The sequence below is a fragment of the Dendrobates tinctorius genome, unplaced genomic scaffold (assembly GCF_039654945.1).
Source record: "Dendrobates tinctorius isolate UK_male_01 unplaced genomic scaffold, ASM3965494v1 ptg000155l, whole genome shotgun sequence".
Classification (NCBI taxonomy): Eukaryota; Metazoa; Chordata; class Amphibia; order Anura; family Dendrobatidae; genus Dendrobates; species Dendrobates tinctorius.
Genome location: NW_027361822.1, coordinates 5,190,113 through 5,207,998, shown reverse-complemented (window position 1 = coordinate 5,207,998; position 17,886 = coordinate 5,190,113). Strand labels below are relative to the sequence as shown.

At 44.8% G+C, this 17,886-nt stretch overlaps 1 protein-coding gene across 1 annotated transcript in view; it reads left to right on the top strand.

Annotated features, from left to right (window-relative positions):
- Positions 1-17,886, top strand: part of LOC141051169 (uncharacterized) — an 872,784-nt gene that overhangs the window by 701,297 nt on the left and 153,601 nt on the right. Inside the window, exons 26-30 of the mRNA XM_073548034.1 lie at positions 11,943-12,092; positions 12,222-12,401; positions 12,484-12,604; positions 12,688-12,785; positions 15,687-15,777. Of these exons, the coding sequence (XP_073404135.1) occupies positions 11,943-12,092; positions 12,222-12,401; positions 12,484-12,604; positions 12,688-12,785; positions 15,687-15,777 (640 nt within the window). The remainder of the gene's footprint in view (positions 1-11,942; positions 12,093-12,221; positions 12,402-12,483; positions 12,605-12,687; positions 12,786-15,686; positions 15,778-17,886) is intronic.

Here is a 17,886-nt window from a genome sequence, read left to right as displayed (position 1 = left end):
GGATGAGCTGCACTACCTGAGCCACTTGTGTGGGTTGTAGAGTCCATCTCATGCTTCCACGAGTGTGAAAGCACAACCAACATTCAAAAGTGACCAAAGCATCAGCCAGAAAGCATTGGTACTGAGATGTGGTCTGTGGTCCCCACCTGCAGAACCACTCCTTTATTGAGGGTGTCTTGAAAATTGCCAATAATTTCCATCTGTTGTCTATTCCATTTGCACAACAGCATGTGAAACTGATTATCAATCAGTGTTGCTTCCTAAGTGGACAGTTTGATTTCACAGAAGTTTGATTTACTTGGAGTTATACTCTGTTGTTTAAGTGTTCCCTTTATTTTTTTAAGCAGTGTGTGTATATATATATATATATATATATATATATATGTCCGTGTGCGTGTTCTCTACCTAACTAATTAAACGGAGGTCCTCTCATGCTCTGTAAACCACTGATGCACAAAGAGAGGCTCTCCCTTTTAAATCTGTAGGTTTCCTGTCCTTGGGGGCAGATTGTCTCCCTCTCTCAGTGGTGCTCTTGTGGGTTCCAGACAATCAAATTACTGGTATGTAATTATCTTTTTTTTTAACTTAGTGATCATCGCATCAGATACATATGAAAAGCATAATATTACCCCTGATATAGCTACAGCCGTTTACAGCAAAAATCTTTCTGATCCTTTCAAACATTTTCAATCTACTAATTCATCACAGGCAATGTTCCCACGATGAGCTTTTGGTGAGCTTTTGGTGAGTTTTTGATTCGTCAAAAATGCAGTGCCTATGGCCATGTTCACATATTGAGTATTTAGTGACTTTTTTTACCTCAGTATTTGTAAGTCCAAACCAGGAGTGGAACAATCAGAGAAAATGTATAATAGAAACACGTCACCACTTCTGTATTTATCACCCACGCCTGGTTTTGGCTTACAAATACTGATGTAAAATACTGACCAAATAATGCAGTTTTCTGCCCACTGTGCTTTTTTATTACTCAGAGTAAACTGACCTGCGGTATGTGATTCAGATCCCCAGAATGTCAATTTCTCTTGCGGGTAGGCTGAGTTTTAGGTGCAGATTTTCCCCTTAGGCCGGGATCACACATGAGAGGAATACGGCCGAGTCTCGTATGTTAATATCCGGCACTGCCGCCGGCACTCAGGAGCGGAGTGTGCGACTCCATGTATTGCTATGCGGCTTCATGCTCCGATCCAAGTGCCGGCGGCAGTGCCGGATATTAACATGCGAGACGCGGCCGTATTTCTCGCATGTGTGATCCCAGCCTTAGACTTGCATTAGATGCCGACCAGTGGCGTAGCAACTGTTTGTGGCGCCCGGGGCGGTCGAAAAATTTGCCGCCCCTTTGGTCGCTGATAATCCGGAAGAATCCGAAGAGCCCACACTACACTCGAAGATCTAATTTTTAGTCTACTACTAACTCTGCTGTTATTATTTCTAAATTTCTAGACTTTCATCTTCTTGCAGTTCTCTCTCTCTATATATATATGTGTATGTATTAGCGTGATGACACTACTGAACCTCCACCACTGCCCTGCCGAGAGCTGCACCATAAAACAGTGTAAGGAGACCCACGTGTCTTCCCCCTGCACAGACCCACAGTACACCCCCTACAGAGCCCTCATGTTCTCCCCTTGCACAGCCCCCCTCCCCCGTGTACCCCCCTGCACAGCCCCTCCATGTCCTCCCCTACACAGTCTCCCCATGTACCCCCCAGCACAGCCCCCCATGTCCTCCCCTGCACAGCCCCCCATGTCCTCCCCTACACAGCTTCCCCATGTACCCCCCTGCACAGTCCCCCACGTCCCTCCTACAGAGCCCCCCCATGTCCTCCCCTGCACAGCCCCCCATGTCCTCCCCCTACAGAGCCCCCTCATGTCCTCTCCCTACAGAGCCCCCCCATGTCCTCCCCCTACAGAGCCCCCTCATGTCCTCTCCCTACAGAGCCCCCCATGTCCTCCTCTGCACAGCCCCCCATGTCCTCTCCCTACAGAGCCCCTCCATGTCCTCCTCTGCACAGCCCCCCATGTCCTCTCCCTACAGAGCCCCCCCATGTCCTCCTCTGCACAGCCCCCCATGTCCTCTCCCTACAGAGCCCCCCCATGTCCTCCTCTGCACAGCCCCCCATGTCCTCTCCCTACAGAGCCCCCCCATGTCCTCCTCTGCACAGCCCCCCATGTCCTCTCCCTACAGAGCCCCCCCATGTCCTCCTCTGCACAGCCCCCCATGTCCTCTCCCTACAGAGCCCTCCATGTCCTCCTCTGCACAGCCCCCCATGTCCTCTCCCTACAGAGCCCCCCATGTCCTCCTCTGCACAGCCCCCCATGTCCTCTCCCTACAGAGCCCCCCATGTCCTCCTCTGCACAGCCCCCATGTCCTCTCCCTACAGAGCCCCCCATGTCCTCCTCTGCACAGCCCCCCATGTCCTCTCCCTACAGAGCCTCCCCATGTCCTCCTCTGCACAGCCCCCCATGTCCTCTCCCTACAGAGCCCCCCCATGTCCTCCTCTGCACAGCCCCCATGTCCTCTCCCTACAGAGCCCCCCCATGTCCTCTGCACAGCCCCCATGTCCTCTCCCTACAGAGCCCCCCCATGTCCTCCTCTGCACAGCCCCCATGTCCTCTCCCTACAGAGCCCCCCCATGTCCTCCTCTGCACAGCCCCCATGTCCTCTCCCTACAGAGCCCCCCCATGTCCTCCTCTGCACAGCCCCCATGTCCTCTCCCTACAGAGCCCCCCCATGTCCTCCTCTGCACAGCCCCCATGTCCTCTCCCTACAGAGCCCCCCCATGTCCTCCTCTGCACAGCCCCCATGTCCTCTCCCTACAGAGCCCCCCCATGTCCTCCTCTGCACAGCCCCCCATGTCCTCTCCCTACAGAGCCCAACTGTTTTGCATAATATCAGCTATATGAAGATGTAGGCAATCCAACTCCAAGGATTAGGGAGCCTCAACTTTAGAATTAGTAAATGGGGGAGAGGGAGTAATTACCTAGATGCCGCCCCCTGTAGCATAACATTACATGATGGAATGAAATTCAAGGGGCAATCACATACCGCGGTGTCTCCCTCCCCTCACAGACATCATGGGCAGGCTGGGCAGCGCTTCCCGCCGTCCCCCTCACTCACCGGCTCCTGTGTCCCGGGATCCGCTCCTCCTGCGTCACCTCAGCCACACGCCACGTGTTCTTCTGGCAGCTCCGACCGAACAACCAGCCCCGAGCGGCCAACACCTCCGCCCAGCACCGGCTCAGGAGCGGAAAGCAGCCGGGGCTCCGAGTCCGAGTCCAGCAAGGCAGTGGCGTAGAAGGTAGAAAGCGCCTGCACTGTGCCTCCGCGGAGTCCGCGCTGTTCTCCCAGTCAGAGGAGAGGAATTGAATTGCTGCTGCCGCCGCGCCGCCCCCACACACGTGCCGCCTGGGGCGGACCGCCCCCCCCGCCCCCCCCACGCTACGCCACTGATGCCGACAAAAAGTAGGTAAAAGATGTACACGCTTTTAGTGAGTTTCCACTATGGAAATGCATTGAACCCGCATGTAATCCACACATAACTATAGCAAATACCAGGAAGTATCAATCACAAAGCAGCTTTATTTGAAGCATGACATGCCAACCAGAGCCAAAAAACGCAGCAATAAAAATGCGATAAAAAAGCAAACAACTTAATTTACTTAATAAGGCAGAAATTCTGCAACACCAAAAGCTCATTGAGGGAATGTAGCCTTAAACAGGCTGCGCATTACCACCTCAAACGTCGGCTCATTCAGCACTATGACAACTAGCACAGCAGAGTCCTGCATACACTGAGGCCCCTGATCATGTGACCCCTGACTCCTCCCCTCCTGTGACCTCATCCCAGGTCCTGTGCGCACAGAGCAGCCATATATGTGGTGTGCGGCTCTGCAGGAGGAGGTAGGTGCTGGAGATTCCCCATTACTGGGCGGGGGCAGGGGAAATTAACCCCCTCAGTGCTGGTGACACTCCTAGTCTGGCTCCCATATAACTTACTGATGGCCGTTTCTTCTCTTTCTCTGGAGCCAGAACTGCTGTTATTTTATCATGGACCCCAATCTCCTCAATCTCATGTTCTGATTCTGCACTGAAACATTATATTGAAACATTGCATAGAGCCCTGAATGAAGCTGCACCTCCTACATTTAGAACAACTCGGCACAGACAGCGACAACCCTGGCACATGCTGCAAACACATTTTCTCCGGCGGTGCGCCAGGTGCGCAGAACATCTGTGGATAAAATCCAATCTGGCCGAAGATTTCGTCCGTTATAAGATTATACTTAAAACTTACAACTTTACACTTCAACACCCTTATCACTGCACTATCCAAAAATCTTAAAAACTCCTTGACGTTTTCATTCCCTACTCTGCCCAAGAGTGCAGGCCCCACCACCAACCTCAGCGCTGACAATCTGCCCAATTAAAACAGGAACCGATCCAACAGGAAACTTTCTCCAATCCCCTAATATATATTGTCCTCCCTCCTGTACTGCATCTAGCTCACTTTCTGTCTTTGAAGTAGTCACGGAAGAAAAAGTTACCATTCTCCTTACAGCTTCTCATCCTACTACCTTCACCAGTGACCCTATTCTCTCACATCTCCTTCAGTCCCTTTCCCTGGCTGTCACCACTGACCTAACTAAAATATTTAACCTCTCCCTTTATTCTGGTATCTTTCCCTGCTCATTCAAGCATGCCAGCATACAGCCATTACTTAAAAAACCATCATTTGACCAGAACTGTGCTGTTAACTACAGAGCTGTCTCTAATCTTCCCTTCATCCTTATACTTCTGTAACGTTTTGCCCACTCCCATCTAATCCACTATCTCTCAGATAACTCTCTTCTTGACCCTCAACACTCCGGTTTCTGCTCTTTACACTCTACAGAAACTGCCCTTAAAAAAGTCTCCAACAATCTACTAACAGCTAAATCTAATGGTCGCTACTACCTGCTGATCCTTCTGGATCGCTCTGCAGCATTTGACACTATGGATCATCCATTCCTCATCTCTACGCTCCACTCTATCAGGCTCAAGGATACTGCTTTCTCTTGGTTCTCCTCCTAGCTCTCTGACCACTCCTTCACTGTATTGTTTGCTGGCTCCTATTCCTCTCCGGGGTTTTACAAGGTTCAGTCATCAACTCTTCCTTTTTTCCTCTATACGGTGCCCGAATTTTATAAATCATCAGATTTAGACTTCAGTACTATCTCTATGCTTATGACACCAAGTTTACACCTCTACTCCTGACATCACCCCCACATTACTACAAATTAACGGTGATTGTTTGGTATTCCAACATAACCTGCCTCATCTCTGTGTACCACCCTACCCGTGCTGTTTGTTCTACTATTAACCTAAGACTAACATCCTCAATAATCCAAACCTCCCACTCTCTTCTCCAAGACTTTTCTCATGTTGCACCATTTCTATGGAATGCACTTTTCCGGATAATTCAATTAATTCTCATCATCATCCACAGGTTTAACCATTCCCTAAAAGTGCATCCTTTTATACTGCCCTCTGGTCCCATATTGCCTCTGTTTACACACACTTCATGCACTTATTAGCACTGTGTATCTGTGCTGGTCACATACTGGCTGGGGACCGGTTCATGCAGTGTTATTTGAGTACCCTATTATATTATCAAATTTATTATATTGATGACTGAAACATACAGCACAAGCACTTTTTACCATTTACCTTTTGTGCCTCCCCCAATTACTCATAGATTGTAAGCTTGCGAGCAGGACCCTCACTCTTGGTAATTGCTAAATTATGCGCTATTCTGTAATGTCTTTTTTGTCTGTATATGTCGCCTTTGAATTGAAAATTGCTGCAGAACATGTAGCTATAGAAAAAAATATTTTGCTGTGGGATATTTATGGGTCATATTTAATAGAAGATTCTGGGTACATATAAATTATTATGGAGGTTTACTCCTTTGCTTGGAACAGAAAACATCAGCGATTCCCTTATCATCTTCTTATAAGTCTCCTGCATTGCCATTCATCAGAGCCACGCTCGGTTCTCCATAGACGATATAGAGAGAACCGCACAAGTCTCATGGGGAGACCTCTCTGTGGTTCTATACACCGGATTTGTTTCTGTCATGGTTTCTTCAGGCGACATCTATATTTGCGACAGTTATAATTAATGACTCTTGTAAATTCTCCTCTTGGCCGCTCCCCGACACCATCCCAGTTTCTGGAGTCCCTGTGACCAGAGAAGCTTATGTACTGATAATCTCCACCACTATCTGTGTAGACAGCAGATTCTGAGGGATGGACATAAAACACATGGCATTCAGGTTGCACTCCAACTTTATGACATCCCACTTTCAGCTTCTCCATCGACCTCGGCTTCTGATATTACTGACCTATAAATTGGATTGCTGTCCCTAAATCCGACTCATTCTCAATGACACAGCACCAAGTGCCACATACATCTAGGTAATGCAGATACCAGGTAAACAAGCAGTTAAGTCTTACACAATGTGATCAATGTCAGGAACACCGCACTGAACTTGCTCACTGAGCCAGTGCACGTGTCCTAAAATCCCGGTGTTCGGCAGATGTAACTCCGCCCACCTGAACAAAACTCCGCCAACTAAGCAATCTAATTGGTTTCTAGCGAGTGGGTGGGGTTTATGCGGTAGGTAGGCGGAGTTTAGGACGCCATAACACATATACAATAGGGATCCATTTAGGATCCAAAAGGAGTCGAAAAAGAGGCGTCTCTTTTTGGTGAGTGGAGCCGTGAGAGCTGGATCACCAAAAAGAGCCGGACTGCCCATCACTACTGTGCTCAGAGATACCTGTGGAGTGGGCAGCAGCAGAGAAGGTGCGTACTTCAGAACAGCAGGACCTGAAGCACGTGACTGCTGGGGGCGTGGCCTAATCCTCAGAGAGCTAGGAGCTGCAGGAAAACTCCTAGCAGGGTAACTACGGGACAAAGTTACCAAGGGGCATAGACAGGGACGAAAACAGATCAAGCCAGGGTCAAAGCATGAGATAGCACGACAAAACCAGAGGATTAGACAGGAAGGATAGTCAGGACGTAGCCAATGAGTCATACACAGAGATAGCTGCAAAGTACAAGAGAGGCGAGCAGAGAGTAGAATCATAGAATGGTAGAGTTGGAAGGGACCTCCTGGGCCATCTGGTCCAACCCCCTGCTCAAAGCAGGATTCACTAAATCATCCCAGTCAGATGTCTGTCCAGCCTCTGTTTGAAGACTTCCATTGAAGGAGAACTCACCACTTCTCGTGGCAGCTTGTTCCACTCATTGATCACTCTAACTGTCAAAAAGTTTTTTCTAATATCTAATCTGTGTCTCCTCCCATTCAGTTTCATCCCAATGCTTCTAGTCTTTCCTTGTGCAAATGAGAATAAAGTTGATCCTTCTACAATGTGACAGCCCTTTAGATATTTGTAGACAGCTATTAAGTCTCCTCTCAGTCTTCTCTTTTGCAAACTAAACATTCCCAAATCCTGCAACCTTTCCTCATAAGACAGGGTTTGCAGACCGGTCACCATTCTGGTCGCTCTTTTCTGAACTTGCTCCAGTTTGTTGATGTCTTTTTTAAAATGTGGTGCCAAAACTGGACACAATATTCCAGATGAGGTCTGACCAAAGAGGAGTAGAGGGAAATAATGACTTCACGTGAGCTAGACTGTATGCTTCTGTTAATACATCCTAGAATTGCATTTGCCTTTTTTGCTGCTGCATCACACTGTTGACTCATATTCAGTCTGTGATCTATTAGTATACCCAAGTCTTTTTCACATGTGCTGTCACTTAGCCCTATTCCTCCCATTCTATATATGCTTTTTTCATTTTTATTGCCCAGATGTAGTACTTTGCATTTCTCCCTGTTAAAAACCATTCTGTTAGTTGCTGCCCACTTCTCCAGTTTATTTATATCTTTTTGAATCCTCTCTCTCTCTTCTCTAGTATTAGCTATCCCTCCTAGCTTTGTGTCATCAGCAAATTTAATCAGTTTACCCTCAATTCCTTCATCTAAATCGTTGATAAAGATGTTGAACAATATAGGGCCCAGGACAGAGCCCAGTGGTACCCCACTTGAGACATTCTTCCAACTGGATGTGCAGCCATTTACGACCACTCTTTGGGTCCGATCACTAAGCCAGTTATGAATCCACCCTAACAGTTGCCTTGTCCATTCCATACTTAGTCATTTTTTCAATAAGGATTGTATGAGAGACTTTGTCAAATGCTTTGCTGAAGTCAAGATATACTATATCTACAGCATTTCCTTGATCCACCCAATCAGTGATACCATCATAGAAGGAAATTAAGTTAGTCTGACATGACTTATTAGCTACAAACCCATGCTGACTCTGTTTAATCACTTCATTCTTATCCAGGTATTGACATACATGTTGTTTAATAATTTGTTCAAAGATCTTTCCTGGTATAGAAGTCAGACTCACCGGCCTATAGTTACCTGGGTCCACCTTCTTCCCCTTTTTGAAGATAGGAACAACATTTGCTCTTCTCCAGTCTTCTGGCACTTCTCCTGTTTTCAAAGATTATGGAGAGGGGTTCAAAAATTTCTTCTGCTATCTCCTTCAGTACTCTGGGGTGTAATTCATCTGGACCTGGAGACTTGAATTCATTTAGGTTAGCTAAGTGTTTCCTCACTATCTTTCTGTTTATAGATATCCTGGATTCTTCTACTCCCTTAATAGGACAGTGAATAACAGTTGATGTTACATTTCCTTTCTGAGAGAAAACAGATGCAAAATAGGAATTTAAAAGTTCAGCCTTCTCAACATCCTGTCTTACCATTTCATCATTTTCATCCTGTAAAAATCCTATAGCATCTTTGACTTTTCTTTTACTTTTGACATATCCCCAAAATCCTTTATTATTGCTTTTGACATCTCTTGCAAGCCTCAATTCATTTTCAGCTTTAGCTAATCTGATTTGTGCCCTGCAGGTTCTGCAGACAGCATTATATTCTTCTTTAGATATGCCTCCCTCTTTCCATTTTATAAACATTTTTTTCTTCCTTTTTAGCATGTGCTTAAGTTCTGTGTTCATCCATCCTGGTTTCCTTAAATGCTTCCTATTCTTCCCTCTTTTCGGAATTGTTAACAACTGTGCTTTGAGAATTTCATTTTTCAAGATTTCCCATCCTTCCTGGACATTTTTGTCTTTAAGGATATCCAGCCATTGGATCCCTCCAATTCTCTTTCTGAATCCCTTAAAATCTGCCTTTCTGAAATCTAACCTTGACGTCTGAGTCTTCACAGGTCTTCCGCCTCTAGTTATCCAAAATTCTAAAATAGCATGGTCGCTACCTCCAAGGGTCCCAGCCACTTTTACCTCCTCAACCATTTCCTCCCTGTTTATAAGGATTAGATCCAAGGTCGCAGTTCCCCTTGTTTTCTCCCTTACCTTTTGGAAGATAAAGTTGTCAGCAAGAGAGGATAAGAATTTCCTTGACCTGTTAGTTTTGCCTGAGAGAGATTCCCAACAAATGTCTAGATAGTTGAAATCTCCCATGACAACTATGTCATATTTTTTGGAGAACTTGGCCATTTGATGCATAAAGAGTTCATCCATATCTTCAGCTTGCACAGGCGGCCTGTAGTAAATGCCTACAATGGTGTCCTTTCCATTGTTCTGTCCTTGTATTCTTACCCAAACAGTTTCCACAGAACTCCCAGTCTCTGAAGCTTCAATCTCTGTGCAGATATACGCGTTTCTAACATACAATGCGACACCCCCTCCTCGTTTATCAAGTCTGTTTCTTGCAAATAAGTTGTATCCTTCTAGTCTTGTATTCCAATCATGTGTATTGTCCCACCAAGTTTCAGTGATTCCAATGACATCATATTTCTTTTCCTGTGTCAGTAGTTCCAATTCTCCTTGTTTGTTGCCCATGCTTTGTGCATTAGTATAGAAACATTTTAGTTTGTGATTGGTTTCTCTTTCTCCAATATTTGTATTAATTAGATTCTTTCGGCTTTGTTCTTCCTTTCCACTTCTAATAGCAGAGTTCTCAATAGCATTTGTCAGGTGTATGGCTTTTTCTGGCCTTTTGCTTCCCTTCCCATGTTGTTCTAGTTTAAAGCTCTCCATACAAGTGTAGCAAGGCGACTTCCAAATACATGCTTTCCAGTCTTCGTAAGGTGCACCCCATCTCTAGCAAGTAGTCCATCGTATAAGTAATTCATTTCGTGATCCAGAAATCCAAATCGTTGCTGACGGCACCATCGACGTAGCCAGTTGTTCACCTGCAGAATCTTATTCCACCTCCTTGTTCCATGGCCATCCACTGGGAGGATGGAAGAGAAGACCACCTGCGCTCCCAGTTCTTTCACTTTCTTGCCTAAGTCTTCAAAGTCTCTGCAGATGGTTTCCAGGTCGTTTCTTGCGGTGTCATTTGTCCCCACATGTAGTAGCAGGAATGGGTAGTCATCTGTAGGTCTGAAGAGTCCTGATATCCTGTCAGACACATCTTTAAATTTTGCACCTGGAAGACAGCACATTTCTCTTGAAGTTATATCCGGTCTGCAGATAGCGGCCTCTGTTCCTCTCAACAGGGAATCCCCCATGACCACCACTCTCCGTTTCTTCTTCACAACATTTTTCTTTCTCCATCCAGGAGGACTCTGAAGGCGTATAAGGTTGCTGTTTGTTGGCAAAGTCTTATCCTGATGTATTTCTTCATCGTTTTCCTGCGTGAGAGCCTGGTACTGGTTTCTGAGCAGTATGGGTGCTGACTGCCTCCTGATCCTCCTGCTTCTCTGGGTCACATGTCTCCATTCCTCTGTTTCTTCAGGTGCACTTCGAATTTCTTCTCTTTCTGTAACATGAAGCGATAATTCTGCTCTGTCCAAGAACTCTTCACCTTCCTTAATGATCTTCAACGTAGCTAACCTCTCTTCGAGATTTTGCAACTTTTCCTCCAACTGGGACACAAGCTTGCATTTGTGGCATGTGAAGTTTGGCTTTTCCACAGGTAAATCTGTGAACATGTAGCAAGAAATGCAGCTCACCAAATGGCTCCTGGCCTCTTCCATCTTGAGATTTCTTAAAAACAATGAAAGATGAGCCAAAATTCCGATTTCCTCTTTTCAGCTGCAACGGCCAAAACCCAGTGATCGTTGAGCTCACGGAGACTCTTCACTTATCCCAGAAGGCACTGGGAATATGCAAATGATCTCCTCAAGACTCTTCCCCTGGTTTTCCGATTTCCTCTTTTCAGCTGCAACGGCCAAAACCCAGTAGTCAGGTCACAGGCAATGAGTCATACACAGAGAGGGTAGCGCAGTACAGAATCAACAAACTCACAATGGGCAACAGAACCGGGTCAAAACCATATAAGCAAACTATAAGACAACGAACAGGTACAGGCACACAGGGGTCAACACACTCGGCCAAAGGCAAAAGTATAACTGACGGGGATGGGAGCTTCTCAGGGGTATAAGAAGCTCTCCCTGAACCAAAGAGAGGCCACAATAATTAACCCCAGGCGTGCAGGTCAAAGCCTGCACTGGGCTCCAGACATTAACCCCTGACATGCAGGTCAAAACCTGCACTGGGATCAAGACAGTCGGATTGTCAAGCGCTGATGCCCCTGTGGTTTCCTCCAGTCTCAGGTTACATCGCTGCAATGATAATAATGGTTGCTGTGGTGATATCAGTATGTCTGTGAGGTGATTATCCTGCTCTTTGATGGTTTACGGAGATCATGAGCCCTTCGTGCCGCCATTATTAGCTGTAATGTTCATGAGGAAGAGCTGTTTTAACAAGATATTAAATCTTCCAGTCCATACTGAAAGATAATACACATGTATACGTTACATCTCCTCATACATTTGACCTTATCATCTCCAGTAATTGTATTTATGATGTTTCATCGTCCTCTTTTTTTCATTCAGGTCTCTACAATATCAGATCCTCTCACTGGAGATATTCTACATACGAGGATTTTTCTGATTGACCCTACAAGGATGGATAGGGACAGGGACAAGATGGCAGAGAGGATATTACACCTCACCCTAGAGATCCTCTTCCGGCTTACTGGAGAGGTGAGAGATTCTGATGACGTCACATTACATCATTCTTATCTATGGGAATAACAGATGGACAGAACTGGAGGGGTGTGGACTCTGGAAATGTCTGTAGTGAGATTTATTAATGTGTCTCTCCATAACCAGGATTACACAGTAGTGAAGAAGACCTCTAGGGAACGCTGTCAGGACCCTGTGTCTGAGGGATGGGGAAGACCCCTGAGCCCAATCACGAGGCCTCCACCTCACCCCCTGGTACCTGAGGACATCAATGACCAGAAGATCCTAGAACTCGCCTACAAGATGATTGAGCTGCTGACTGGAGAGGTGACACTGCTGGGAATGCTGGGACATTATACAGTAACGCTATGAAGGAATCGGGGGATGACAGTATCATTGTATGTGTCAGGTTCCTATAAGGTGTCAGGATGTCACTGTCTATTTCTCCATGGAGGAGTGGGAGTACTTAGAAGGACACAAAGATCTGTACAAGGACATCATGGAGGTTCCCCAGCCCCTCACATCACCAGGTAATAGACAGGACTAAATACACACGGCCTATAATTATCTGCATGCAATGAATGAAATCAGTCAATGTATGTGTTTCCAACAGTTCTATCCAGTAAGAAGACAACACCAGAGAGATGTCCCCGTCCTCTTCTCCCACAGGACTGTAAACAAGAAGATCCCAATGTTCCTCAGGATCATCAGGTAGATGGAGAGAAGGCATCATGAAATCTCCCCTATGATGTGTCGGAGGCTATGAATATCTTATGTTCAGTCTTGTTTTATCCACCAGTATTATACACTGAATGATCAGTTTATTAGAGACACTGGCCCTCTCCCAATTGAATTTTTTTTTGTAAGGTGATCCTGGAGTGTAGCAGAAAAGGAAGTGTTCAGTTTTCATGGTGAATCCACATTACTCTGTGAAGATTGGTTATGTAGATATAAGGAAGAAACGTGGATATCACCCACACTGCTGTAACAATAACGATCCAGACAAATAGATGATGAACGATGGTAAATTATTTCTCATTTCTCAATGCGCTTTGAAGTCAGAGCGACTTCTTCCTCAGGAGATGCTGCAATGCGGTGGCCTCCGGGAAAATGGCTGCTGGGAGCGGTGCATGCTCAGATTCAGATCTCGTCTCCCGAGATCTCGGGACGAGATCTGAATCTGAGCATGCGCCGCATACGGTCTGCATTTTATGGCAGAAATATGCAGAAATATTCCCTGAACAGTGATCTGTATGTCATCCGTAGACGATGCGAGGATGCGATTTTTGCACATGTAGATTTTTTTTTTCGCAACCTTGCAAAATGGACATTTAATGGTTTTGAGGCTTGAAAATAATTTAAATCATCATCAGCAACCCTATTTATTGCCTCTGTAACAAGTGGCAGCCTCCAATCTGGCCATTTTGGTGCTGTACTTGTGTTGGTGTATTTGTTGTTTGTGTGAAAATGTCAGACAGACTTAGTTTCACCCCAACTAAGCGGGTGCTTTACAACTGGCTTTTGTTACGCCCCTTTGGCCAGCCATACCCAGTGATTGTGGATCCGAGGAGGAGGAGATGAATGTGGGTCCATCCGCTTTTGAGGCACGACTCACTAAAGGCCATTTCCATCGTCTCTATGCATCTCTGTGGACTAGAGTTGAGCGACTTTGGTCGGATCGGGTTTCATAAAACAAAATTTGTTTCAGATGAAACTGGTCCGACTAAGGCAAAAAAAAGTCAGAGTTTCGTCCGAAACCCGACCCCAATGCAAGTCAATGGGGAATAAAAGTCGGCATTGAGTGGATGAATGTCCGACCAAAGTCGCTCAACTCTACTGTGGACCCATCCCGACAAGTTTTACCGATATTGTCGCATGAGCCTTGCCACCTTTGATATTTTGTTGGAGACAGTGTGCCCTGGGATCACCTTTCAGGACACCAGGATGCGCAAATGTATTTCTGCTGAGGAGCGCCTTATCCTTATGTTACGGTATGTATTCCTCCTCCTCATATTCTATGTAGATGATGTTTCTAAATGTAGTATAGATTTCTGTACCAAATTTTTTGTGTATTTTGTAGTAATTTATTTCAAAATTCTAAACTCTCAATAATAATATTAACTTGTTTTTAAAATCACATAGCCATTGGAACTCTTTTAATGTTGTTATTGCATGGCTTGTTAGTTAGACACTGTAACTTTTTTTTTGTTTGTCTTTTCTATTAGCTTCCTCACAACTGGTCTTTCATATGTGGCACTGCATCACGAATTTTTGATCGGGAAATCCACAATATCAGGCATAGTCCGGTCTACTTGTTCCAAAATCTGATCATGACTTTATCAAGTGGTCATGCCTGAGCCAAAGATGAAAGACTGGTTGTGGATTTCCAGGGGATTTGAGGAGAACTGCCAGTTTCCAAATTGTATTGGAGCCCTGGATGGGAAGCACATCCGTGTGCGTAAGCCGCCAAACTCAGGGTCCCAATTCTATAATTATAAACAATATTTTTCTGTGATTTTGTTGGCCCTGGTCGACAGTCACTACAGGTTTATAATTGTAGATATTGGGGTCTATGGAAAAACTGGAGACTCTAGAGTCCTGTCACATGTCAAAATTTCAGGCTGGTGGAGGTGGAGTAATGATGGGGAATTGTTCTGTTCAAATCCTAGATCCTCTAGTTTCTGTAGATGTTTGGACACTAGAACTTACTTAAAAATTATCGACAAGCAAGTTCATCCATTCATAGCATCTGTTTACCCTCTGTCAGGAGGACAATGCACCGTGTCACAATGATCGCATGATTCAGAAACAAGAAAGCAACTTTTTCTTGTTTCCCCAGCCTTCACAGTCCCCAGTTATTAATCTCAGAGTATTTCTGAGTTGTTCAGACCATGTTAGTAACGTAACATACTTTGCCTCAACTGCAAGAAGCCATCTCTCATGCACCAATCATTCTTTAGAACTATTTCAACACCCAGCAGGATGAATTCTGCTCTGAATTGCTGAGGTCCTGAAAGCCAACTTGGTACTAGATAGTAGGTTTGGTGCAAATTGATTCACAGAAGCAAGTCTAGCCACACTGGATGGGAGCCCTGGGATTCGCCTCCTACATTCTAGTATTCACATCTCTTCTATTGAACAGCTGGCCTTGCACGACTTCAGATATGCATTATACCGCATCAATGATGTTGTACTAAGCCGGCTAATTAAAAGAGGAGCCAAGGATGCCGACAATTAAGTGGCACCAGGGCTCCGGGAGCCTTCCTGATGTGGACAATGAATCAGATCCTGCAAATTTATTCACACTAGCTTTACTAATAATGTGGCCATTCAGTGTATGTTTTATACTTGGTGGAGATGACAGGATAAAGCTGATCATAGACATTAGATGTTTTCTGGGTATTACAGTATTCTGGTTATGGAGACTGCTAGTTAGAATTAGAAGCCGACAAGTTGGATTTATACAGAAGACCTACAGATATTTCATAACTCTCTGTCAATAATGATAATGTCATTTATGGTCAACATGTTAATTTATGATCTTCTCTGTTCTATGAGATGGTTTCTTACAACTTCTCCATCTGTCTGTGGCTCTTATAATATTTGTTTCAGGGTAAAGATCTGCCCCATATTAATCCTACAGAGACATATGTGAGGGGTGATGAGCGGTGTAAAGAGGAGATTCCTACAGATAACCGCACAGGTGAGTAGTGACCACTAAATGCAGAGGAGTCACAGATTCTCCTCAGTCACGGGCTTGTAAACTTATATACTGATTTGTTTCCAAGTTGTGTTCACACAGTTTTTATGTGGCTTTTACACTTAACAATTTAGCAATTAAACAAAAAGAACCATTTATTACAAACGTTTCTCCTCTGCAGCCATAGAATGGTTTTTAGTTATTGCAGAAGGGATACGTCTGTGTTCACAATCCTATCTAACACAGAACTCTATGTTTACTGAATGTCTCTAGAAACTAAAAAACAAGCCCTCTCAAAGCTCTATTAACCAAACAATTCAAATGTTATGGGTCTCAAAATGGAAAATGGTAAAACATTTATCTTTTTTTTCCACAAATTTTTGTTATTTTTTTCCACCTACAGTGAAGGAAATAATTATTTGATCCCTTGCTGATTTTGTAAGTTTGCCCACTGACAAAGACATGAACAGTCTATAATTTTAATTGTATGTTAATTTTAACATTGAGAGATAGAATATCAAAAATAAAATCTAGAAAATCACATTGTATAAAATAAATTATATAAATTTATTTGCATTTTGCAGTGAGAAATAAGTATTTCATCCCTCTAGCAAACAAGTGACAGAGCCAAATTTGACCTTAATGACCAAGCCAATTTTTACAATTCTGACCACTGTCACTTTATGTGGTTATAACTCTGGAACGCTTTAACAGATCCCGCTGATTCTGAGACTGTTTTTTCGTGACATATGAGTACTTATACTAATATATTATACTTCATATTAGTGTTAAAATTTCTTCGATATGACTTGCGTTTATGAAAAAAACGGAAATATGGCAAAAATTTAGCAATTTTCAAACTTTTAATTTTTATGCCCTTAAATCAGAGAGATATGTCACACAAAATACTTAAAAAATAACATTTCCCACATGTCTACTTTACATCAACACAATTTTAGAAACAAATTTTTTTTGTTAGGACGTTATAAGGATTAAAAGTTGACCAGCGTTTTAAAAGTTTTATAACAAAATTTACAAAACCTTTTTTTTAGGGACCACATCACATTTGAAGTCACTCTGAGGGGTGTACATGACAGAAAATACCCAAAAGTGACACCATTCTAAAAACTGCACCCCTCAAGGTGCTCAAATCCACATTCAAAAAGTTTATTAACCCTTTACAGCAACTGAAGCAACGTGAAAACATTTTACTTCGGAACCAATTTTTTTTATTTTCACAAGAGTAAAAAGAGAAAATGAACCACAATATTTGTTGTACAGTTTCTCCTGAATACACAGATACCCCATTTGTGGGAGTAAACCACTGTTTGGGCGCACATCAGAGCTCGGAAGGGAAGGCGCGCCGTTTGACTTTTTCAACGCAGAATTGGCTGGAATTGAGATCGGACTCCATGCTGCATTTGGAGAGCCCCTGATGTACCTAAACAGTGAAAAAACCCCACAAGTGACACCATTTTGGAAACTAGACCCCCCAAGGAACTTATCTAGATGTGTGGTAAGCACTTTGAACCCCCAAGTGCTTCACAAAAGTTTATAACGTAGAGCCGTGAAAATAAAAAAGCATTTTTTCCAGGATGTCCCTCCTGACAGCACCACCAGGAGGTTGTCCTTCTTATCCTTGATAGGGACAGGAACACAGAAGAGGTTAAATAGCTCCTCCCCACTAACACCCTTTAGTGTTTTTCCTGTCCCTATCAGGGACAGACGCAGAGGTGCATGGAGTACCTGTTTCGGGGCTTCGGGACCTGGTGGAGCAGGAGCTCCCAAAAGAAGCTGTGCCCTCTCCAGAGGGTTCTCATCGGCGGAAGCAGGAGCTGGAACCCACTCTGCAATGAGCGCTGATACCGCGAGAGGTCCCTCAGCGCGGGGTCGGACTGTGTGCTCCCCATCCCTGCTGCATCCCCCAGAGGGCCCTGCACAGCAGCTGCTGTTCCGGCTGCAGGGCAGCCTACGCCTCGTGCCCTAGACTTCCGGCGCCGCGTCATCGGAAGGCATGCCGGTGACGACTTCTGGGGGCAGGGCCAGAGACAAACATGGCGGAGCTTTAGACGGAGACTGAGCCTGACGGATCGTCACACGGGGAACGTGCGC